The sequence below is a fragment of the Megascapheus bottae genome, chromosome 24 (assembly GCF_031878675.1).
Source record: "Megascapheus bottae isolate mThoBot1 chromosome 24, mThoBot2.hap1, whole genome shotgun sequence".
Taxonomy (NCBI): domain Eukaryota; kingdom Metazoa; phylum Chordata; class Mammalia; order Rodentia; family Geomyidae; genus Megascapheus; species Megascapheus bottae.
In genome coordinates, this window is record NC_143532.1 from 10,846,266 (window position 1) to 10,872,977 (window position 26,712).

The 26,712-nt window shown below is 41.9% G+C and overlaps 1 protein-coding gene across 3 annotated transcripts in view; it reads right to left on the reverse strand.

The window, feature by feature from the left end:
* Wwp2 (WW domain containing E3 ubiquitin protein ligase 2) overlaps positions 1–26,712 on the reverse strand; it is a 112,613-nt gene that overhangs the window by 48,325 nt on the left and 37,576 nt on the right. For all 3 annotated transcript variants that reach the window (XM_090357352.1, XM_090357350.1, XM_090357351.1), the window contains 2 exons: positions 21,776–21,913; positions 19,477–19,573 (listed from right to left, as the gene is read on the reverse strand). In XM_090357352.1, the coding sequence (XP_090213478.1) occupies positions 19,477–19,573; positions 21,776–21,913 (235 nt within the window). The remainder of the gene's footprint in view (positions 1–19,476; positions 19,574–21,775; positions 21,914–26,712) is intronic.

Here is a 26,712-nt window from a genome sequence, read left to right on the forward strand (position 1 = left end):
AGATATATGTCCACAAGTATGTCAGGGCAATAAGATACAACTACTTTCAGTTTGGGGGAGAACTTCCATAGTGGTTACCTATGTTTACACTCCTACCAGCAGTATGAGGGTCCTTTATCCCCACATTCCCACTAGCCTTTGTTGTTTGTATTTTTCCCCCTTCTCCCCCATCCTGTGGCTTGAACTCAGGGTCTGAGCATTGTCCTTTGGCTTTTTCCTCAAGGCTAGAGCCCTACCACTTGAGCCACGGCACCACTTCCAGTTTTTCTATGTATGTGGTACCGAGGAATCAAACACTGGTCTTTGTGCATGCTAGACAAGCACTCTTACCACTAGACCAAACTCCTGACTCTGCTGTTTGTGTTCTTGATGACTGCCATTCTCACTGGAGTGAGACGGAATCTTAGTGTAGTTTTGACTTGCATTTTCATTTTGTTTTTGTTTTTTTTGTGTTCTTCTACGTTTTTCTAGTTTCATTTACTGAATCTGTACTCTTTGGGGTAAGGAAAAGACCTATAATTTTTCAAAAGGAAAAAAAATTTTTCTTCAGAAAGAGAGAGACTTAGCATCCTCTGAGTCTGTCATACCTAAAGAAGGTGTGGTCATTACAAATGGAGAGTACACTGATCTATGGAAATAAGGATTCACTTTAGGCTCTCCTTTCCATTTTATTTTTTCCCTGAGCTAATTTCATAAATCAAAAGCTGTCAACCATACCTCAAAGAAAAATATTTCAAAGTCCCCACTTCATGGGAAGAAACGTTGTTATTAAGCATTTTACCACAACTCCTCATTGAAAGCAGAATGAGCACAAATTTGTTCCAAAAGGAAAGGCAGCATTTAGCAACTGGCCAACATGTGTTTGTGTGTTCATATGCGTTGAGAGAGGAGCTCTTGAGAGAGGTACAATTGGTTAATAGGAGGCTCATTTCAGCCAAGAATTCCCTTACAAGGACAAAAAAGGCCCCTCTGGTTTGGAGCTCTCAGCCCAGGAGCAGCAGGCCACGTGGGCAATACCAGAAAGGACCATCAGTCCTGTGAGAGGACAGGTTCTCCCATGGCCTGATTACTTCCAGTGGCCATGGCTTGTGTCCCTCTGCCGAGCATCTAGGCACAAGGACAGGGTGGGTCCCGTTACTCTATGGGCTCCTCCTCCCCATCTGCAAAAGGACATGTGGTCAGAGTTGAGAGAGAATACTTCAGAAATGTTTAACCACTAATGATAGCAGCTTACCCTGAATGACGGCTGGAGCAAGGCCGGGATTAGCCTATAAACCAGGGGCAGCTGGGACCACTTTGCATGAATTGCTGCCTCCCTGCCATGGCCAACCACTACCCCACCTCTGCCCACTGCCTGCTGCCCCCAAGTCACATCCACAGTCTTTCCCCAATTCTGCCCTGCCCCAAATTTGGAGTTTCCAAGTTTTTGGGGTTTTTTTTTTTTTTTTTTTTGGTCGATCATGGGGCCTTGGACTCTGGATTCTGGGCCTGGATGCTGTCTCTGAGCTCTTCAGCTCAAGGCTGCTACCCTACCCCTGGGCCTGGGTGTTGTCCCGAGCTCTTCAGTTCAAAGCTACCACACCAACCGCTGGAGCCACAGTGCCACTTCCAGTTTTCTAGTGGCTAACTAGAGATAAGAGTCTCACAGACTTTAGTGCTCAAGCTGGCTCTGAACCTCGACCCTCAGATCTCAGCTTCCTGAGTAGCTAGGATTCCAGGGGTGAGCCACCACACCTGGCTTGGAGTTTTCAAGTTTTTACTCTTGTATTACTTAAAAAAAAAAAAAAAAGACACTCAGAGAGAAGAGAAAAGTCCCAAGAGTTGAGGAAAATCAGCAGTTTCTGCTCCTGGAGCACTCATTCATCACTTATAAGATGTGACTGTATTGTAACTATGTACTGGCCCACAGACTGAAACCACATACCACAGGCCAAAATAACACCAGAACAGACTTAGGGTGATGGGGAGGAGATGAGCTGGCATCCACCACAGACACCTTGGCTTCAGCTCTGCCAGTGACTTCAACCTTGGCCTGATTCCCCTCAACATATTGGGGGCAGGGAAGAGTTATGTAGCCTCAGGACAGGAAGAAAGAGAAGGGACAAACTTCAGTCTGGACAAATTCCATGAGTAGTACACCACCCAAAGTACAGAAATTCAGCTCTCTACTCCAAGCTCTTCCCAGAAAGTTGGCATGTCTTTTCCTAACCAAGTTCCTCTCTCAGGAACTGAAGGCACAAAGGGATGCCAATCAAAGCCAGAGCCTAGGACTCTCTCCACACTCCTCAAAATAACTGTGAGGACTCGACAGGAGAGTTCTTCACCATCACAGCACTGCTCTCTGTCATATCCTGACAACTAGAACCTGGGAGGTTCCGGGATATCCTACCTCATGCTTTATAAAGGCCACTGATGGTACTCAATCATTATTTTCTGAGTACTGGGTCGTCTTCTGGGATTGGTAACAAAACAGAGTGTCTCTGACCTTGACGAGCTCACACCTTTGGTGGAAAGCAGGGATATGTAATGGTGTGTGGGAGCCATGATGACCAGTGAGTGAACCTTGCTGACTACTTGGCACTGTACCTCAGGGAGGCCTGGCTCATCATATTCACATATACAACAGTTGATGTAGAGTAATTCAAAAAAAGCCAAATTGCATTTCTTTGGTTTAATAAAGAAAACCACATTTTACAACATTGTGGATGGACTTATACTACTGAACTGTTCACTTTTAAATGGTTACAATGATAAAATTCCATTATTCAGCCTTCCACACTTTCTTTTTTTTGGGGGGGGGGCAGTCATGGGGGTCATGGGGCTAGAACTCTGGACCTGGGCACTGTCCCTAAATTCTTCAGCTTGAGGTGTTGGGTGTTATCCCTGAGCTCTTTGGCTCTAGGCTTACCGCCCTACCCCTGGAGCCACAGCTCCACTTCCTGTTTTCTAGTAGTTAATTGAAGATAAGAGTCTCAGGAACATTAGTGCCCTGGCTGGCTTTGAACCTTGATCCTCAGATTTCAGCCCCCTGAGTAGCTAGGATTACAGGTGTGAGTCACTGCACTCAACCAACTTTTTTTTTGAGACAAGGTTTTACCGTGTAGCTCAGGCTGGCCTCAAACTCTCAATCCTCCTGCCTTAGTCTTCCAAGTACTGGAAGGCTAAGCCAGGAGGTTTAGCCATTAAGCCTGACAAGTGCTAGGAAGCTGAGCCATTAAGGCCAAGGAGGTACATGGTCATAAACTCAGGGCCTCATATTTGCTAGGTTAGCACTCTGTCATTCTAGCCACACCTCCAGCTGTTTTTATTGTTGTTGTTGTTTGTTTTGTTTTTTGCTGGTTACTTTGGACATAGAGTCTTGAGAACTTTTCTGCCCCGTGTGGCCTTCAACTGTGACCCTCCAGATCTGTTTCCTAAGTAGCTAGGATTATAGGCTGAGCCACTAGCACCCAGAACCTTATAGATTTTACTTTGATTAAGAAGGGGAAAAAATGCCAAGTGCCAGTAGCTACTCAGAAGGTTGAGATCTAAGGATCACAGTCTGATATCAATCCAGGTAAAAAAAGCCATGAGACTCTAATCACCAGTTAACTACAAAAAAAAAAAGCCATTAGTGAAGTTGTGGCTCAAGTGGCAAGGTGTTAGCCTTGAGCAAAAAAAGCTCAAAGACAATGCCCAAGTTCAATCCCATGACCAATACACAAAGAAGAAGGGGGGCAGGGAAGAGAAGAAAGAAATTAAAAAAGAAATGAAACCATTAGTAATGTGTAGAATCTAAAAATATTATGGCTTAAGTCAGAAAAGAAAATGTTTTACAGATTGAAAAGGAGAACTCAAGGACTGTGGGTAGCCCAGTGACACAGCGGATACAGCAATGCCTAGTAAGCTTAAGACCCTGAGTCTGACCACCAAAAGAAAACATAGGACTCAAAACTGGATAGTGCCTCAGAATTTTAGATGGTTAAGTCTAAACAAAATGATTTTTCTTTTTGCCAGTCCTGGGCTTGAGCTCAGGGACTGAGAACTGTCCTTGGGCTTTCTCAAGGTTAGAGCTCTACCACTTGAGCCTCAGCACCACTTCTGGGTTTTTTTTATGTACGTGGTACTGAGGAATCAAACCCGGGTCTCTGTGCATGCAAGGCAAGCACTCTACCACTAGGCCAAACTCCCAGCCCCACAAAATGATTTTTTTTTTAATTTTTAGTGCTAGGATAATAGCTCAGCTATGCTTTCTTAGTACTTAACGTGAAATTGAGTTCAAGAGCCCCCCCCCTTCCACATGTTTAGAGATTTTGCTCAAACGTTTGTGTTTTTGTCGTTTTTTGTTGTTGTTTTTTTTAATTTTGAAGGACCTGTACTTCATAAAAAGCCATTCTACCACTTGAGACATGCCCCTAGCCATTCTCAAAAGTTTTTTATATCAGTGAATGTGGATGTTCATTTTAAGATCAGAGACAAACATCAAAAATTCAGGGATGGATCAATACCAGGCACCAAGCATGCTTGGCTATCATGGCAGACTCACAATATGGAAGGGAGGTTCTTTTCTTTTTTTTCTTTTTTTTTTTTTTTGCCAGTCCTTGGACTCAGGGCCTGAGCCCTGTCCTTGTTTTTTTTCCCAAGGCTAGAGCCCTACTACGTGAGCCACAGCACCATTTCTAGCTTTTTTCTATGTATGTGGTACCGAGGAATTGAACTTGGGTCTTCGTACATGCTAGGCAAGCACTCTACCACTAGGCCAAACTCCCAGCAGAAGGGAGGTTCTTTGAGCTCATGTTCACCCATTAGCATTCAAGCTCAAAAAAGAGAAGTTTAAGGATCTAATGATCGGTGACTCATTTTCTGCCATTTTAATAAAACAAATACAAATTGCCCAATAAATTTAACCCATCTCATTCTAATCCAAGGAAAGAGAATTGGTATTTTCCTGGGATTACTAGAACCTAGAGGGCTCTGTCTTCCACTCTGCCTCTCCTCCAAGTACTATAAACTGGTATTGTCTTTTAATAGCAGTATGGGAAAAAAAATGAGTAAAGTTGGGCTAGCTTCCAATAAGACAAAACCAGAAAGACACAAGCACTTAAAATAGAAGCACAAAAAAAAAAAAGAAAGGAAAGGGAAAAGAGAAATGGTGATGAGAAAAGAACCAGTCTCCACCATCAAAAAAAAGGTATCAATAAACAACCATACTCCACCCATACCCTTTACTACTCTTCCTCTTTACTCATGTGGATTTTAAAAAAGAAGAGATGATCCAGGAAAGGTTCAATTACAGTTAAAATAGAACCATTCTAGCCATTTTAACAATAATGTATGGCTCCATTCCACACCCTACCTCTAGGCTACCAGCCTCACAAATGACAGGGGAGGTAAAAATAAAACTACTGCTAAGTCCATACTAAACTACAGAAAGACAAATGATTTACTTTTGTTCAATCTGAAGTACATAGAAATCCTCCTGGAAACTTTACTGGACCAAGAAATTCATCATATGAGAGAATAGACAATAAATTGTGACTCATCTAATTCTAGGTTGTATGTTAGGCTTAATCGAAAAGAACTCTAAAACATCATTCTGACCCTGAGAAAAAAACCAAATTCAGGGAGGTAGTTTTCACCTACTCAGCACAGCTTGTGATTTTTCCTGAACACTAGGTGAGTTTGAATGATAAGGGAATGGGATGCTATCACAGGACAAGCATCATGGGCCACCAAGCTCCACCAACATAAAGGAAGAATTTGTGTGGAGCTGGTCTAGAAAGGGTCTTAAAATACCAACTTGTAGATGGACCAGAAAAGTATCTTTGCCTTCTTTCCTATTGCTATCTATTTTCATTGAACCTGACCCCCAAAGAATCTAGGCTTAAAGGATCTACACAGGAGATGACCCTCTCCTTCAGATGACTCTTCTGTATCTGTTGGATTCTACTTCCATAGATTCAAACAACTGCAGATCAAAACAACTGCAGACTTTCTTTTCTTGGTATAGCTTTCCAAACTCTACTGAGGGAAATTCAGGCCCTTTTCCGATCCGTTTGCCTGGCACACTCTTCCCTGGACTCTACCCAGATGGCTTCTAAGCCAAATCAAAATGTCCCTCATCTCCTTTCATGCTTTCACAAAGCAACCTGATCACTTCCTCCATGCCATTTCTACTTGCAAGCATGTATTTGTGTTTGTGTAATGTCTGTCTCCAATAAGACAACACGGTAGGACCACATATTTGATGTGCCTATGTACACTTAGCACCTTGCATGCTGAATAAATTAAAGAAGCAAGCCGTCAGGTTCAAAGGCACTCTTGGGCCTATAATCTGCATATTTTTGTCAATCCAGTCACTCCTCACCTCCCCCATTTTTTTTAAAGAATGGAATCTGCCAGCAGAACATATACCTACAATCATAACTACTCAGCAGACAAGGGGACCACGTAAGTCTCTAAGATGTTTGAGACCAACTTGAGTAACATAGGGACTCCCAGTCTCACAAAAAAAAGCCAGATGCTGATGGCTCATACCTGTAATTCTAGCTACTCAGGAGGCTGAGAGCTGAGGATTGTCTCAAGTCAGCCCTGGTAGAAAAGCCAAAAGTAAAGTTATGGCTCAAGTAGTAGAGTGTTAGCCTTGAGAAAAAGAAGTTCAGGAACAGTGCATAGAGCCTGAATTCAATTTCAGTCACAAAAATAAAAGCACCAGGTGAAACAAGCATAACTGGGCAGGCAGAGAAACCCACCCTCTTTGGGGGTGAGAGATGATGGGGAAGCACAAGAAAACCAGTTTTCCTCTCACCCACACCCCTCAAGCCATAGCACCTAGGGAGTCAGGACACCAAGGAATGTAAACCAGTAGCAAGACCCACCCAAGGTTTTGGCGAATGGCAAGCAGGAATACAAGACTTTCAACTCAACAAATATTGACTGAGCAACTGCTACGTGCAGCCAGCCACTACACTAGGTCCCAGTAGGGACACAAAGATGAATAGAACACACAGAGTGGTGTTGATGCAGTGTTCAGCCAGGCGGCAGGCCCCTCTCCACCAGAAAACCAACAAACTACATAAAACAGGAAGAAGCAAGACCTCACAACTCAATTCATCATTCTTTTCTATGTGTAAAGAAAAAAAGAGCAGCATATATGATTTGATTTCAAATAAAAATTTTTCTTCCTTTTTTTCTTTTTTGGTCTGAGAAATAGTATATGCTTAGGATACTAAATTAAATCTCTGAACTTGATTTCCAGAACTAAAATACAAAACAAAACAAAATAAAAACTCTTCATGAAATAGTTTTATTTTTGCCAGTCCTGGAGCTTGAACTCAGGTATTAGGCACTGTCCTTGAGCTTCTTTTTTTTTTTAAATTATTTTTATTTTTTTATTGTTGGGATAAGGTATAGAGGGGTTACAGTTACATTCATCAGGTAGTAGGTGTATTACTTTTCACACATTGATATCCCCTCTCAAATTTTTGTCCCCATTTCCCTCCCCCGCCCCCGCCTCCTTCCATGTCCTTGAGCTTCTTTTGCTCAAAGCTAGTACTCTATCACTTGAGCCACAGCACCACCTCCAGTTTTTTCTAATCTAATCCAGGGCTTTTTGTATGCTAGGCAAACACTCTGTCACTAGGCAAGACATTTAGTCCTATGAAATAGTTTTTATAGGTAAAAATCCCAAGATAAAAATTTTAAGGACAAGAACAAAACAACCTTGCTCTCCCTTTTTGTACATATGCCACTTTAGGTTTTCATTAATTTCTCTTTTTTCCCCCTTCTTTTCTTTTCTTTCTTTTGTTTGGCAAACCAGTAGCATGGCTTAAATGCTAGAGCATCTATTTAGCAAGCTGTAGACACTGGGTTCAAACATTAATACTATCAAAAAAACTGCTGTAACTGTACTGAAGTATTCCAACTTCAAAGGCCATTTGTTAGCACACAAAGAAGACCCAATGCATAGATACCACATAAGTCAGTAAAAAGCCAAACAAGCCAGGAGCAGTGGCTCACGCCTGTAATTCTAGCTATTCAGGAGGCTGAGGATTGAGGTTCAAAGCCAGCCAGGGGCACTAAGTCTGTGAGACTCCTATCTCCAATTAACCACCAGAAAACTAGAAGTAGCACTGAGCTCAAGGGGCAGAGTGGTAGCCTTGAACTAAAGAGCTCAGGGACAATGCACAGACCCAGAGTTCAAGCCCTAGGACTGACAAAAAAAATCATATATATATATATATGATTATATATATATGAATTTATATATATATACATAAAGATTAATATGTATGGGGCCAGGAGTTTTGCTAAGTGGTAAGAGTGCTTGCCTAGCATACCCAAAGATCCAGATTCGATTCCTCAGTATCACATACATAGAAAAAAGCTGAAATTGTTGCTGTAGCTCAAGTGGTAGAGTGCTAGACTTGAGAAAGCCCAAGGACAAGGACAGTGCTCAGGCCCTGAGTTCAGTCACATAACTGGCCAAAAAAAAAAAAAAAAAAAAAGCACTACTGGGATTTGAACTCAGGTCTTTAAGCTTGCTAAATAAGCACTTTACCATTTGGCTATATATTTTTCTTTTTGGCAACAGAGTCTTGCTGTTTGAATCTAGCCCAGAGAGCCTCAAATTAATGGTCCTCTGCCTCAGTTTCATAGTACTGAGATCACAGATGTGCTTGACCATGCCATGCTGATTCTTCTTTGGAAGAAAGTCTCACCGGGCGCCCGTAGCTTATGCCTATAATCCTAGCTACTTAAAAAGCTGAGATCTGGGCCAGGAGTTTGGCCTAGTGGTAGAGTGCTTGCCTAGCATGCACAAAGACCCGGGTTCAATTCCTCGGTACCACATACATAGAAAAAAGCTGGAAGTGGTGCTGAGGCTCAAGTGGTAGAGCTCCAGCTTTGAGAAAAGTCCAAGGACAGTGCTCAGGCCCTGAGTGCAAGCCCAGGACTGGCAAAAAAAAAAAAAAAAAAGCTGAGATCTGAGGACCAAGGTTCACAAGCTAGCCTGGGCAGACAAATCCAAAAGATTGTTTTCCAATTAGTCAGGGAAAAAAAAAAAAAAAAAACTGTAAATGAAACCATGGCTTAAGGAGTACCAATCTTGAGTGAAAACCCTAAGCAAAAGAATGAGACTCTGAGTTCAAGCCCAAGTATTGGCGCACAGGCACGCACGCACGCACGCACGCACACACACACACACACACACACACACATTTTTTTAAAAGATGTTTAATGACTGGAGACATGGCTCAGTGATAGAACATGAAACATTAAAAAAATTACAAGTACACATAAAATTCACCATTTTTTGTTGTTGTTGTTTATGCTAGTCCTAGGATTTGAACTCAAGGCCTATGTGCTGTCCTAGGCCTTGAGGGGTTTGTTTTGTTTTGTTGTTGTTTTTGTCAATTATTGGGTTTGAACTTGGGGGCCGAGATGCAGTCCCTGAACTTTTCACTATAGCACCACTCTCTGTCCTGAGAATACAGCACTATCTACCATTTGAACCACAAACTCTACTTTTGGCTTTTTGGTGAATAACTGGAGATAAGAGTCTCAGGGACTTTCTGTCCAGACTGGCTTCAAATGGACATTCTTAGACCTTAGCATCATGACTAGCTAGGATTACAGGTCTGAGCCACTAGCATCTAGCTCCATGAAACCTCCTTTGAATAACTTAGTCATCTTCTTTTATGAAATTCATATACACATACACACACACATACACACTTGTATGATTTGGGGTGGGGGGGCAGTCTATCGTGGGAATTGAACTCCAGGCCTAGGCGCTGTCCCTGAGCTCTTCAGCTCACAACTAGCACTCTACCAATTGAGTCACAGCATCACTTCTGGTTTTCTGATGGTTAAATGGAGATAAGAGTCTTACAGGCTTTCTTGTGCCCAGGCTGGCTTTGAACTACTATTTTCCAGTCTTGGCCTTTTGATTAGCTAAGATTGCAGGCATGTAATATAGATGCCCAGAATATATATGATTTTTATTACATGAGCCCAACTTTTTTTTTTTTTTAAGATAAACTGGCATCGAAATCACAATTCTATGTTACTCTCAAGAGTGCTGGGATTACAGATATACACCACTGCACCTACCTCAGTCTTAGCATTTGTTTATTTGGATGGTGGGGAGGGGAGTTATGTGTGCACACTGGTCCTGGGGCTTGAACTCTCAGCTCCTGGGTGCTATTCCTGAACTAGTCTGCTCAAGACTAGTGTTCTTCCACTTGAGTTACAGCTCCACTTCAAACATTTTGGTGATCAATTAGAGATGAGAGGCTCAGAGACTTTCCTGCTTAGGCTAACACTGAATCATAATCCTTAGATCTCAGCCTCCTGAGTAGCTAAAATTATACTCAAGAGCCACTGGTACCTGGCTCAAACTTGGCTTATAAATTATTAAGTTTTTTAAAAACCAGAGGGGGGAAAAAGTAATACTCTGAAATTTCATTATTCTATTATTAAAGAAGTCAAGGCATGAAATGTTTCTAGAAAGAATTTGGCTATTGTGTTAAACTGCCAATAGCTAATGTGGGCTTTTATGGGCAGTAATTTTGGAAGAATGATAAAGGCAGATGCTAGAGTGGTACAAACGGATAAATAAGTGGGAAATATGAATGGAAAGACAACTGAGATCAATACCTCCACTACATTTTCAATAAGGGTACATAAAACTTCATGAAACCATAAAACAATACTATATTTTGTGAAAAACTTAAATATGAGATTATATCAGCATTTGAAAGGCATTCTATTAGGCTATGTAGTTTGCAATCACAAAGGCAGTCACTAAACCAAACCCCAAACCACCACCATGAACCTTGGCACTTCAAAAGAGCTATCCGGTTCCAAAAGAATCCTAAGGGAAAAGTCAAAACCCAACATACCAAACCACAGCCACGACACCATGGCTATTCAACCCCTTTCCTTGCCATCCACAACTGTCCAAAGCATCCACAGCCAGTGGCACTCCGGTCTTCTATCATCACGCACCATGCTGCCAATCTCTCATGAATAGACTCACTCCTCCAAGACCCATATTTATTTTTAAATTAGCTTTCCTCTGGATCCTTTCCCTTTTTGTCACAAATTTCTAGAACTGAGAAGTCCTACAGTCTAATATCACTCCTGCATTCTGTGATGCTGTCATTTTATCTTGGCTCCACTGCCTGTGGTTAAGAAGAGGATACTAAGCCGGGCACTGATGGCTCACACTTGTAATCCTAGCTACTCAGGAGGCTGAGATCTAAGGATCGAGGTTCAAAGCCAGCCTGTGCACAAAAGTCTGTGAGACTCTTATCTCCAATTAACCACCAGAAAACCAGAAGTGGTACTGTGGCTCATGTGGTAGAGCACTAACTTTGAGCTGAAGAGCTCAGGGACAGTGCCCAGGCTCAGAGTTCAAGCCCCACAACCAATGACCAAAAAAAAAAAAAAAAAACTAGTCAGGTGCCAGTGGCCCAGGCACTAAAGCCAGTGAGACTCTTTTTTTTTTTTTTTTTTCCAGTCCTGGGCTTGAGCTCAAGGCCTGAGCACTGTCCTTGGACTTTCTCAAGGCTAGAGCTCTACCACTTGAGCCTCAGCACCACTTCTGGCTTTTTTCTATGTATGTGGTACCGAGGAATCGAACCCAGGTCTTCATGCATGCTAGGCAAGCACTTTAACCACTAGGCCAAACTCCCGGCTGCCAGTGAGACTCTTAAAGCCTGCTTGGGGGAGAAGGAAAGGGATGGGGGGAGGGAGGGAGAGGGGAGAAGGAGAGGGAGAGAAGGGGGGGAAGGAAAGGAAAGGAAAGGAAAGGAAAGGAAAGGAAAGGAAAGGAAAGGAAAGGAAAGGAAAGGGTACATGAGGGGCCAGGAGCATAGCTTAGTGGTAGAGTACTCGCTTAGTGTGCATGAAGCCTTGGGTTCAATTCCTCATTACCACATACCCAGAAAAAAGCGGCAAGTGGTGTTATAGCTCAAATGGTACAGTGCTAGCCTTGAGAAAGCCCAAGGACAGTACTCAAGCCCTGAGTTCTAGCCCCAAGACTGGCAAAAGAAAAAAAAAAAAACAGTATGTGAAGGAAAAATATGTTCTGCACCAGGAAATACAAATTCATGTGATAGGATGTTACTAGAAACACCAAAACAGCCAGTCCACAACACGGATAATCTCAAATGCTGGTGAAGATGTGGAGGAACAGAAACTCACTCACTGCTTGTGGGAGTACAAAATGGAACCACTAACTTAGAAGACAATTTAACAGTTTCCCAGTGTGGTGATGTGTGCCTGTAGTCCAGCATCTCAAGAAGCTGAGACAGAAAGATCTAAAGTTCAAGACCAACCTGGGCTATACAGTGAGACCGTCTCAACAGAATCCTAACATAAATGGGAGGCATTGGGATAGATGGAGAATGACAGAAGAGGTGGCACTGGTCAAGATGTGCTATTCTCATAAATTGATATGTTGAACTGAAAACCTTTGGTATAACTAAAGATAATTTTTTAATATTTAAAATATTTAAACCCTAACATAAACCATGTAGTGACCAATGCTCTGATAGCATGGGGTCCACCGTCCTACCAAACATACCTCTTTGATTGGAGACATTGAAAATGGGACAGGCTAAGGGAGGGGTAGGAAGACAATGGGAGCTCTGTTCCTACTGCCTAATTTTGCTAAACTGAACTTTTCTAAAAAGTAAATAAAAAAATAAAAACCAGGTGGTAGACTAGATTTGGTCTAGAAACCATAGTGTGCTGAAGTGATCATCTCCCCAATAATTTGCATATCAACACTGCCAAATATCCTCTGCTTCTTAGGATCAGCTGGGATAAGTTCTCTTATTACCCTTGCCTCCACCCCTGCTGTACACTGCCAGTAGGATCTCCGTGACCCCTACCCTCAAAATGCAGTTCAAGTGTGTGAGATCACCTCTAAATCCACCAGGTAAACTTCCCACTGAGTCCCTCTTACTGTAATACACACCATCACTAGGGAACCCATTACCATAGACTAAGACTATTACCCAACGATCTGTCTTCTATTAAGAGGACGTCCTTGATGTCAGGAACTATGACTTACTGCTTTGTGACCAGCACCTTCATCTGTCATCCTTCTTGCTGGTCTAACCAGCTTTCTAACATCACCTCTCTCTAGGTTCACAAAGAGGAACTACCAAATAAAAACCTATGGAATCCGAATAAATAAATGTATCACAATGGACCATGTATGATTTAAGCTAAAGCATAACTAATAAATCAATACATAAATTAATATGGATTAATCTCTACTATTATCTTTTCCTTCCCAAGTACTAGGGCTTAAACTCAGGCTCTGTTTTTTTCTTTCTTTCTCTCAAGCTTATTTTCATCATAGGTTGAGGATCTACTACTTGAGTCATGCCTCTGCTCCTGGCTTTTTGCTGGTTAATTAGATATGAGAATCTCTTAGATTTATCTGCCCAGGTTAGCTTCAAACCTCAATCCTCAGATCTCAGCCTCCCAAGAAGCTACGATTATAGTCATGAGCCACTGGCACCCGACTCATGATGACTTTTGATGTCTGGCTTTTTAGGGTCCTTCCTAGCCAATGTTCCCAATTTATTCCATACCTACCAACTACTAAGAAGAAAATACACAAACAGAAACTGTGTCTCAGTTATCACTGAATGAATAAATGTGCTTTGCTTATTCCTTTCTCTTCCTCAGCAACCCTAAATAATGTAGCAGCCAGATTTTAGGAAAAGCTGTTGAGTGGGAGGACTGAATGGAAACTGTGAAGGTGCTAAATTCAGTTTCAAGCTGACAGAATGACATCTCACAGTCAGGTAGCCCTTAGTCGTCAGAGAATGGCCCAGTGCCTAAAGGCTCAGCTCCCAAATTCCCTCTTTCCCCGTCGGTTTTGCTTCCCAAATCTCCACTGGCCCTCCCAGGACTTCCTGAAGTGTTCCCAGCAGGCTCACACCCGTCTGAGTTTATTTTCCTTTCCTTTCTGGGATGGGCTGTCTGCAGACACAGCCGATGAGCTATTTAGAGCTCAGCAGAGGCCTCGGGGCTTCATAGGTTCCCAGAATATAGCCCTTTTAAACACTCAGAGGTCACTAATGCCAAGGCAAGGGAGCCAATAAATCTAGTACATTTTCATAAAGCAGGACAAAAAGGAGTAAAAGGTGATAGAACAACAGTATGAGAAGAATTCTGAAACTTTCCTATGCAGAGAATCACTAGAGGGGCATATTCCCATGCAGATTTGGAATAAAGATGGCCAATACCAACAGCTGGTGCGGAATGAAGGCCTTTAGCTCTTCAAAACCACATATACACAACTGAAATGAATATACTCATAAAATGAAAATAAATTGTTTAAGCCCTATGTACGCATGCTTGTTTTGTGTGTGTGTGTGTGTGTGTGTGTGTGTGCACGCGCGCGCGCGTGCGCGCGCACTGGTCTATGGCTTGAATTCAGGGCATGAGAGCTGTCCCTGAGTTTTGTTGCTCAAAGCTAGTGCTCTAACACTTGAGCCACAGCTCCACTTCTAGCTTTTTTTTTTTTTTCTTTTTTTCCACTTCTTTTGTGACTTAAGTGGAGATAAGAGTCTCACAGACTTTCTTGCCTGGGCTGGCTTCAAACCACAATCCTCATGAGGAGCTAGGATTACAGGCATGATACTTTTATTCCAATTAAATACCCAAATATCCAGAAATGGAATGGTGGCTCAAGTGGTAGAGCACCAGCCTTGAGTAGAAAAAAGCTTAAGGACAGAGTCCAAGCCCTAAATTCCAGCCCAAGGACTGCTATAAAATAAAAAAAAACATTCAAAAAAAAAAAAGGTACCCACAAAAATGTATTGTTTGCTGGGCACTGGTGGCTCATGCCTGTAATTCTAACTACTCAGGAGGCTGAGATCTGAGGATCACATTTCAAAGCCAGCCTGGACACAAAAGTCCGTGAGATTTTTTTTTTTTTCTCCAATTAACCACTAGAAAACCAGAAGTGGAGCTCAAACTGGTAGAGTGCTAGCCTTGAGCAAAAGAGCTCAGGAACAGGACCCCAGGCCCTGAGTTACTCCATGACCAATCAAAAAGTTCTTTTCCTTTTCTTGCCAGTACTGAGACAAAACCATCATGTTGATATAACTTATTCACCCATATTTACTATGTGACAGTTTTCCATTGCAGTAACACTGTCAAACCCACTAACTGAATATCATCAGTCTGCTTGCAGATGAATTTATGTCACTTGAATTATGCTACTATCCCATGCTCACTTCCCTGTAGCAAACCAAACAAAACAATCAGAGATGCTTCAACTGACTGTTCTTCCTGAGTAGGCAAGATCCCTCAAAGGCCTGGAGACCCCTTGCTGAGGAAGCAGATAGCAGTTTGCTCTGCTGAATGAACTCAGGGAGCTGAATCTCAAACAGCAAACCCCTCCACAGGCCCACCACAGTTTTCATCTCCCAGGAGGAAGAAAGGAAAGGCTGGCTTGGCACTATAGTTTTCTCATTCATGAACACAGTAGGGCACCTTTGTTTGAGTTCAAAAAGAGATCTACCCTTTAAGACAGTAAGAGCCAAGTATTTAGTTTAGGAGGTAGAAGCCCATCATTCTCTCTGCCCCAGGAAGCAAGACCTGCAGCAGACTGCCCTTGAGTCTTGAAGGTTCACCTTACCACCTCCCAATCATAGTCCTGGGTAGGGCATCAGCAGTGTCTCACTTCTCAGGACCTAGAAGTTAGGGAGAATGCTCAACAGTCAGACCAGATGCAAAGAAAAAGCACCATCCACCATCACTGAGTTCTTTCAGTGTTCAAGGCCCTCAAGAGGCACATTTCATCACCATTCATTATTATAGTGACATGATGAGCCAAGTGATATTCCCCCCCACACACTTTTTTTTGGTCTCTTGGCCTTGAACTCTGGGCCTGGGCACTATCCCTGAGCTCTTCAGCTCAAAGCTACCACCCTACCCCTTGAGCCACAGCACCACTTCCAGTTTTCTAGTGGTTAACCAGAGATAAGAGTCTGACAGTCTTTAGTGCCCGGGCTGGCTTTGAACCTTGATCCTCAAATCTCAGTCTCCTGAGTACCTAGGATTACAGGCATGAGCCACTTCACCCATCTGTGATATCCCACTTTTACCCCTTAAAAAAACTGAGGCTCTCTGGGCATGGTGGCTCATGCCTGTAATCATGGCTACTCAGGAGGCTGACATCTGATGAACAAGGTTCAAACCAGCCCGGGCATTAAAGGACCTGAAACTCTTATCTCCAATTAATCTCTAGGAAATGGTTAGTGGGGCTTGGCTAAGGGTAGGGTGGTAGCCTTGAGCTGAAGAGCTCAGGGACAGCGCCTAGGCCTAGTTCAAACCCCATGACCCACCAAAAAAAAAAAAAAAAGAACACTCAGGTTCTTAGAGAACTAAGGAATTTCCCAGTATCAGTTACAAAAAGTAAATGACAGGGCTGGATTTCATCTATGTCTTCTGATTCCAAAGACTTATATTCTTACCCAATGGACTACTGAGCTACAACCTAAAGAAGGAAGTACACAGCAAATTGCACAACAATCTATCTTGGGTCATATCTTCAAAAGTGTTTGCTGCTGAAGGGCAGCAGATTCCACGTGAATGCATGATACATATTCAGACAGCAGAGGCTGGTGAAAACTTAGAGGGCATGGAGGGTCAAATGCCACAGCAATGGGCCAGACTAAAGAGAACTCCACACACCTCAAGCTCTGAAAGGCACTTTGCCTAACAGCACCTAACTAGTACTGAATGTTTACCAATAGGTTGAATGAGGACTTTCTGGTGAATTCCAGCTGCTATTCTAACACAAGATTCTCAATACAAATGAGACAAAAGGGGGTTGTTAGGATCCACATATTTCAAGGCTGATCAAAGACTAATACAAAGACTAAATAGCAGGTCAAGAATTTAGGTTCCAGGGGCCGGGAGTTTGGCCTAGTGGTAGAGTGCTTGCCTAGCATGCACGAATACCCAGGTTCGATTCCTCGGTACCACATACATAGAAAAAAGCCAGAAGTGGTGCTGAGGCTCAAGTGGTAGAGCTCTAGCCTTGAGAAAGTCCAAGGACAGTGCTCAGGCCCTGAGCCCAAGCCCAAAACTGCACTATTCACAATAGCCAGGCAATGGAAACAATACAGATGCCCTACTGCAGATGAATGGATACACAAAATGTGGTATATATACACAATGGAATTCTACATAGCCAACAGACAAGATAAAATAATGGCATTCACAGGGAAGTGGATGAATCTAGAGTGAATCATGTTGAGTGAGACAAGTCAAGACTTAAGGAACAAAAGGCGCATGGTATCCTTAATATGTGGTTATTAAATCCAAAGAGTACAAGAGCGAGGACTCAATAACTGCATACCCAAAGCTATGGACATGGTAATGGAAATATAAACATAACTATATAGACATAAAAACCTATGACTCTATAAACATGTTTTACTTCATAAATTAATATGTTTCTATAACATACAAACCCTTAGCCTAATTTTGATTAAGTTCTAAATACTAAGTCCCAGTGATTATAAATAGAGATTCCCTCCTTGAACACTTGTTTGTTAAACTTGTCATTTAAAATATGATGTAAAAAATCAACGTTAATAAATTCTTTAATTAAAAAAAAAGAATTTAGGTTCCAATTTGCTAGAAGCTATACTCTCTGCCCTTCAGTCACAAATTAAGTGACATCAGTGTGTTTAACCCAAACTTTCCAAGTCCAACTAAAAGAACAAGCCAGTGGTTACTAAGCATCCAAGCAAAGGCAGCAGCATTCTGAGAAAAGTGAAACATTGAAGTGTGCCATGTCACCACTGAAGACATTCTGTTCCCTTCAGTGCTGGAGCATTTCTTTATTGACTCAAAGTTTGCTGATCATATTGTCATTACTAACCCCTATGTCCTTTCTGTTTATCCCATCTTGTAGGAATCTAGCAAGTCACAGAGAATGTTGCTTGTTTTCATGTGTGACATAACAACTGTATAGAGACTTGAAATGAGAGCAGGCAAATGACCTTTCAGCTTCTAATGCTATCAACAAAGGTCCAAACATCCATTCTCTCTTGACCCCAGCACCTTCTGATAACATCGTGTGTGTGTGTGTGTGTGTGTGTGTGTGCGCGCGCGCGCGCGCAGTACTGGGGCCTGGACACTGTCCCTGAGCTTCTTTGCTCAAGGGTAGTGCTGTACCACTTAAGCCACAGCTATGGTTCTGGCTTTTTGCAGGTTAACTAGAGACAAAGAGTCACAGATTTTCCTGCTTGGGCTGGCTTTGAACCACAATCCTCAGATCTCAGCCTCTTATATAGCTAGGATTACAGGCAATAAGCCATGGGTACCCAGCTGATAACCACAACCTCTTAACTCACAAACAAACCCAATCTAAAGAAGCTGAGAGCTGCTCTCCAAGAAGCTGTCAAGATGACATAGGCTATAAATTGGCTGAAATCAGCCAATTTCCAAAGCATTATTTCCTATTCCCTGGATTTGCTGGGTAGTTTTTTGTTTTTTTTTTTAGGTTTTTTGTTGTTTTTGTTTTTGTTTTTTTAACCAGTTCTTGACCCAGTCACAGAAAATAGTAAGGACTTATAAATTATTCTCCTAGGGGGAGGGTAATGGGTACCAAGACATGTGAAAGGGTATCAATGTATGTGAATTAATGCACCTTCTATCTGGCAAATATCATGTAACCCTTTTATTAATTACAATAAAAATATATAAAAAAATAAATTATTCTCCTAGGATTCTCTTTCTTAAAATTACTGGGGATTTTGTATATTATAATAAACAATAAACATAGGACTCAACACCCTCACTGACCTTTTTAATACACTCAAAACTATTCTGCTTAGGAATTTGGTTGCCATGAAAATAAGTTTACATGATTAATGTAGGTATAAGATGGGGAAATAAAATTATATCATTCTAGTATGCAGAACAAATATAACAGAACTCAGACTATATCGTAAGACTGTTTTTAACCAAGCTGGTTGCAGGTCTCCCCTGAAAATAAAAATACAGTCAGAAAATTACCTATCCACAGAACCATGCTCTACATACTTCTGTAAGTACCATAAGAGGACAGCTGTGGCTGGCCAGCTCCTGACAGTTAAAAATATACACTTCCAACTCATTGTCAAGGGGCCACTGACCCTTCTAAGAATCCTAAGTTCTCTATTTCCCTCTAAAACTCTTTACCGTACTGAGTAAATTATGGGATCTCTGGAAATTTCCAGTAGTTGGCTTTTTATTTTCCTTTTGGAGACAGGGTCTTACTAACTAGTGGCAAGCTATTCTCAACCTTTACATCCTCCTACCTCAGTCTCGTGAGCACTGAATCATATGTGTGCTCCCACGCTCAGCTTCCAATGTTTTCTGAATCATTTCTTGCCATTTCTAAGAGTGATTTCAATCCCTTCAAGCACCTTTCCATTTCTTTCTCATTAGTAAGAGGGGCCTTACCGAGACCTTCCACCAAAGCAGTTGGTGCTGGGGGGTTGGTGCCGGTTCTCCGAACCAATAGCTGTCCCACTGGATTCTCTAGAAGACGACTGTGAGCCTGGAAAGGGGATCAATCACACAAAAAAAGAGAATTTCAACCCCTGTTTTACAGTTGGCTACCAAGCACAGAACTTCCTCTATTAGTTCTTCACTTCAGTGGGCTATGGACATTCTGGAAGCTGTAGCCACTGGCAGGGGTAAGCATAGGGACAACTGTGAAATCTGACCCACAGCACAATAGGAAGGGCAAGCCTAGGAAACAGCATCTCTTCTCCAAGACACTCAAGAACATCAAAGGTACAAATGAGCTGTCTCACCATTGTGAGACAGAGGGCATAAAGTAGGAATAAGGAATGAGAGCATTTCTCCATCATGCAGAGAGCTTTTAAAAAGCCAAATGAGACAGGCCTTACTGGCTCAAACCTATAATCCTAGCTACTTAGGATGCTAAGATCTGAGGATCACAATTTGAAGCCAGCCCTGACAAGAAAGTCCTTGAGATTCTGATCTCCAATTAACTACCAAAAAGAAGGGAATAGAGATGTGACTCAATTGGAAGTCTCAAACAACAACTAAACAAACCTCAAACCTCAGGACAGCACCCAGTCCCTGAGTTCAAGCCCTAAGACAGACAGACACACACACACACACACACACACACACACACACACACACACACACACACACACAAAGAAACCAAATGAAATCAGATACTCTTCAACTAAATCCCTTCGGTAGCTTTCTGCTTCTCAGAATGAGAATGTGTTGGCTGCATGATCTGAGTAGACCTGCCTCTCTAGTCTTCCTCCACCTGCTCCTCCCTTTTCCCAGGATCTAGTTACCTGGGTCCCTCTGTTCTTGTGTGGGGCCCAGCACCTTTTTCCCTATACTCACAACCCAACCTTTCCACATTTCACAGAGGCTCTTCCTCAGTTTAGATGAAAACGTCCAGGGTACAGAAATCTCAAACCGCCCTATATTTCTTTCATGATTTCTGTCTCAGGGTCAGTTATATAATTATTTGCATGTTTACTCATCTGATGTGACTTTTGCCCATGACCATCTAGATAGCACCTGGACTAAGACGTTGGACATTCCAGGTGTTCAATTATATATATATATATATATATATATATATATATATATATGTGTGTGTGTGTGTGTGTGTGTGTGTATATATATATATATATATATATCTGTACTGAATGAGTGAATGAGGTATGTTTTCCTCTTTGCAAAAGCACCCCAAGGACTCAGGAGTTTGGCCTAGTAGTAGAGTGCTTGCCTAGCATGCACCAAGACCCACATTCAATTCCTCAGTACCACATACATAGAAAAAAGCTAGAAGTGGTGTTGTGGCTCAAGTGGTAGAACACTAGCCTGGAGGAAAGAGTTCAAGCCACAGGACTCGCAAAAAAAAAAAAAAAAAAAAAAGTATCCCAATGGAGTAAATCTTATCTATAGTCAAGATCCATTCAACCAGGTTCTACCCAGGTACCTTTGAATAAGGACCCAAATTTCACCACCTTGAAACTCAGAAAAGTGCCATGGTTATAGCACATCTAACAAAACTTTTAATGAGAAAAATTATGGAGAAACCCAAACCTTTGCAGACCTTAGACTTCATGAAAGCTGACTAATCTAAGACGATCAAAAGAAACAAACTATAAACCTCCTGAACAGAGCAAAAAACATTCCTAATTCCTTTGGTTCAGTCTGCCTTTTATTTTGTCTGTTTTGGGGGTAGGGATGAGACAAAGACTAATCAAGCATCCCCCTCACTCTCTAGACCAGGCTGCCAGCCTGTCTTTTACTGCTGTGCAACTCTAGAAGCATGTGTTGTCCCCTCCTCAACCTAGACCATTTTTGTAAGGGGGTGCAGGAAACTTGCCCTCCTCAGGAAATACCTCTTCCAGTGCTAGGGAGAAGGAAATAGGCCAAAGTCATATTTGCTAAAGATGTTCTATTTTCCAGAGTTTATGTAGGATGAAAAGATACTTTTTTTCTCTTGCCCTCAATCCAAACAATAACAAAAAGATGTGACATTTATTTTGGTCCTTGATCAGAAAAGTCCTTGGAAATTCATGTCACAATTTTGATCTGAGAGGCTAAGAAGAGTCAGAGCTAGCTGTTTGCCAGGAATGTTAACACAGTAGTCAAAGTGAGATACCTGGTAGAAAACTAAGCTCTCAGCATGTCATGGCCGCTACCCAGTTCAGCCCTGTCCCAGTTCAGCCCTGGGGAGCAGAGTGACACTTACCATCTGTCACAGCACTGCCATTAGGCACATTTCCCAGATCAACAGTTGGTCCGTCCAGAAAAATTGTCAGCTCTCCACCCGACACAACACTGCCTTTGTTCTCTGTCTGCAGGTTCAGGGTCAATTGCGTGTTCTCCACTGTTGGGCACAAAATGCAGCATGGTTAAATTAAGTCAAATGCACCCCAAGTTAGGATTCTCTGTTAGAAGATCTTATTTCACCTACTCTGGCTTTCCAGGCAATGCTTCCTGCATCTTCATGACATGGGAAAAAGAGTGGGAAAGGAAAGGGATTTCTAATGCTAACCATCCTCATTAGGTTGGTGGGAAATCTGTGCTTTTTCCTAGACATTTAAAATCATCAAGTTAGCTGTATAACTGCTACATTACATTTCTATATTTATTTGCTACCTTCTCTGGCAGGGCTGTATACTTTCTTGTATACAGTAAGTACATTGATGGCACACAGAAGAAGAAGAAACAGAATATAAGCAGCATCCCTACTATGCATAGGATGTTGCACTGGGTCTCTCCATCTTCTTTGGGTCTCTACAGCTATTTTTGGTCAATTTCACTGAGGGTCTTGCTGAGTTTCTACAAAATAAACACTGGTTATTTGGAAACTCGTTTTTCTGAGAGCCAAGGAGTATAGGAGAAGCTGAAGCATTTACCCACCAGCAGCACTAGGTGAATGTAAATGCTCTCCCTTGGAAGTGGATCCTCCACTCCAGTTGAGCCCTCAGATGAGTGTAACCTAGGCCACTACTACCTCCTAAGAGATCCTAGGTCAGGCTGCCCCAAAATCCTAATGCACTGTAACTATGAGATAAAACATGCTGCTTTTACTTTTCTAAAGTCAGGAAATGTCCCTATTCCTATCTCCAGTAGACCCAAAGCCTAAGTCTCTAGCAAAGCAGTACAGGAACTAATCAGGCAGATGTTCTCAGGCACACTGGATTCACATCTCAGCATTACTACCCAAGGCTGACTCGCAGATTACTTAACCAAACTGTCCACAAAATAGGAGAAATCATAGCACCTTTTACAGAGAACCGCTATAGTAAAGAGCTCTAATAGGCTTCCATGTTTCCTACCATCTGTTCACTTTCATGTGTGTTGGGCTAAAGAGTACATTCATTCTATGGTCACCCTTGATCTATTTTTTTGTTTGTTTTTTTGTATGTGGGCTTGAACTCTGGTCCTGGGTGCTGTCGCTAAGTTCTTCAGCTCAAGGCGAGTGCTCTACCACTTGAGCCACAGCACTACTTCCTCACCCTTGATCTTTCTGAGACTCTTTCAGGCTGTGATAATGAACTCCATGAATTCCTAAGTAAGCCACATGACTATCACAGGGACAAATGGCCTGTTCTTGTTTCTAGGACTACCCCCAAAGACTTATTGCATTACAACTGGTACCTAGATTTACTTCCTAATATCTCAAAGCCTATCAATTTATAAATGGAAGGTAGGTGTTTACCCCAATTCCTGGAGTGATGACAATGTCAACAGGAAAGTGGTGTGGGGCCGGGAGTTTGGCCTAGTGGTAGAGTGCCTGCCTAGCATGCATGAAGACCCAGGTTCGATTCCTCGGTACCACATACATAGAAAAAGCCAGAAGTGGTGCGGTGGCTCAGGATAGAACACTAGCCTTGAGGAAAGTTCAAGGACAGTGCTCAGGCCCGGAGCTGAAGCCCAGGACTGGCCAAAAAAAAAAAAAAAAAAAAAAAAAAGAAGGTGGTGTGCACAAGGCCTCTAGCTGCTAACCAACCACTATCCTGGTCTTCTGATGACTGCCACAAGCACCACCTAAATTGTTTTCCCCACAGTCTCCCCTCAAAGCTCAATATAGCTCTTCTATTTACCTTGCCTACTACTTGCTCCAGCCATTCTGACACCCTAAAGACTCACAAGTTACCTTATCACCTTTTGGAGCACAGTTAATCTTTAAAATGAGCCACTCAGGAAGAAGGGTCTTTTTTTATTTAAACTGAACTTTTGCAACTATAATCCTCCACTGTTCTGTTTACTAAGAAGAAAGCTAGAGAGACTCTGGCAGCCAGCATTGTCACTGAGTGGTCAACTTCAGTGTCTCTAAGAATATTTGGTTCCTGATGGGATGAAATATGAAGTACATGTCACTTCTAAAGTCCTTTTGTTAAAAGCACTTACTCCAAAATCTATTCAAGCCTCTGAATCTATTTCACATGAAATAGGGACAGATTAAATAATAACTATAAGACAATGGCTAGGAGTTTGGCCTAATGGTAGAGTGTTATCCTCGCATACACAAAGACCCAGGTTTGATTCCTTGGTACCACATACATAGAAAAAGCCAGAAGTAGTGCTGTGGCTCAAGTGGTAGAGTTGTAGCCTTGAGAAAGCCCAAGGACAGTGCCCAGGCCCTGAGTTCAAGCCCCAGGACTGGAAAAATAATAATAATAATAATAATAATTTTAAAAACCATGAAACAAACATACAAACCCTGAATATGGAAAACTCTAAGATAATATTCTAGGATCCTTGGAAAAGCCAACAGCATTAAATACATTGTTATTCAAACAAAAAAGTAGGGGAGGGAGAGAAGGACTCTTTCTAAATTAAAGAAAAAAACTAAATGTTATGCATGATTGCTTTTTAAACTAGGTATTCGATGACATTTGCAGTTAGTGCAAACTCTCTTAGGTTCGATAACAATACTACCATTTTAGACATAAGAACATTCTATGCTTAGGAGATGCAAGATAGATTGTGAGTATACCAACACTTACTCTCGAGCCACCTTCTAGAAGAGGTGAAAGTTTTGAGGGTAAAAGTGTCACAGTATATTCTGTTTATCTTCAAGTGGGTCAGGAAAAGCCATGCACATAGCCACACATTCACACACACAGAAGACAAACAGATGCTGTAAAAAGTTAAGAGCGGATCTAGGTGAAGGGCACTTGGGTGTTCACTGCAGCACTCTTTCAATTCTCCTGTATGCTTGCAAATTTCCTAAGAAACGGCTGGAAAGGGGATTCTTAAAATTGGTTAGGCTATTAAAAATTAAACCTCTGAGAACAGAACACCCTTATTATTTTCTCAAAAAAAATTATTTTTAAACCTGAGCCAGGGGAACCCTACAATGCATAATGGAACTAAAGAAACCATTAGCTAATTGAGTGACAGACTGGAGCACACAGACAGGCTGAAAGGCGAAAGTGTGGCAGGAAAACATATACTGGAATCTTGGTTATAAATAGTGTTCTCAGCCACCTCACCTCTGAGCCCTCTGGTTTCACTACAGCCATGCTGAGGACTCTACAAAAGCCCTTTCTCTTCCAGCACGTCTTCCTACTGCCTTTGGAAGCACAGCTCAAAAAACCAAGAAACCCATGGGGGCTGGGGTACAGCTTGGTAGTAAAGCATTTGCTTTGGGAAAGAAGTAAACAAGCAAAGAAGGAAAAAAATGAGAAAGAAAGAAAAGGAAAGCATGCAAAAGTAGGAATAGCAAGGCAATTTCCATAACTAGAAATGCTTTTTAGCATACAGAGTTTACTTTCTGCTCTTGGGAGGCTTGGCAGTCCCTGCTCTATCTGGATTCTTGAAGCTTACACTTTGCACTGAGCACCCACATTCTAAAATCATAGTGATTCTACCAGAACAAAACATGAGTATCTGTTCTCCAGAAGTGTAAATACTCTAATTAGGAGGAAAAGGAAACAAGGTATAACCTGTTAGAAGATGGCAAGTACAGTAGGGGGGAAAAACAAAAACAAGCATGGGATTTCTCTTATGAGACTCTATTTCAAATAAGTATTCTGGAAATCCAAATGGATTACCAGTGTGCTACAGACTGATTAGAGAACATCTGTGTTTAGTTTACATCAAAAGTGGTTGACCTAAGTCTTGCTTACATCTAAAGTATTTTTAATATTCTTTACATAAAATTTCTATGTTGTGGCCAGGTGCGGTGGCTCATACCTGGAATACTAGCTACTCAGGAAGCTGAGATAGGAGGATCGAGGCTCAAAGCCAGCCCTTGCACAAAAGGACCTGAGCGGGCCAGGAGATTGGCTTAGTGGTAGAGTGCTTGCCTAGCATGCACCAAGACCTGAGTTTGATTCCTCAGTACCACATACATAGACAAAAAAAAAAAAAAAAAAAAAAAAGCTGGATATAGTGCTGTGGCTCAAGTAGTAGAGCTCCTACTTGAGAAAAAAAAAAGTCCAAGGACAGTGCTCAGGCCCTAAGTTCAAGCCACACACACACACACACACACACACACACACACACACACACACACACATTCTATGTTGTGTTTTTAAAGTTTTAGGGGCTTTATCTATTTTTCTAAGTCACCTAACTGTATTTTTTAAGTATTTGGGAACTGAAGATATGGTTCAAGAAGTAGAACATCTACCTAGCAAAAGCCTTGAGTTCAAACTTCAACACTAACAGGAAAAAAAATGCCTATTCTGTAATTTTATCCAAGTAAAATATATAGAAAGCAAGAAAATAAGAAGAAAAAAGAAAACCTAGGCCTCAGCCTCCTCTCTAGTACAATGTTAGAAAGACCCATGACTCCCCAGGAAGCACATCAGAAAGCCCCACAAGCCTACCAGTTTAAGAATCAGAATTTTGGACAATTTATAGGCAAGGGTTGCAAATAAAAGGCCAACTGAGAGCATGGTTAGAGGAAATCGGGTTCAATTAGGGCAAAACAGAACATATATAATAAAAACACTCGCTGGCAAGCAACTTCTGGTCTACCAAAAAAAGCCAAAGGCATGAGCTCATGCCAACTTCAGCAATCAGCCAATGTCCTTTGGCATTTATAGGACCGCATCTTTTCTTCTTATTCCTAAATACCAACCAGTTACTACAACCCCCTGATGTTACTTTATGAAGATCAAAAGACAGTGGTAAAGCTGGTATTAGAATATGGGGGGACAAATCTGG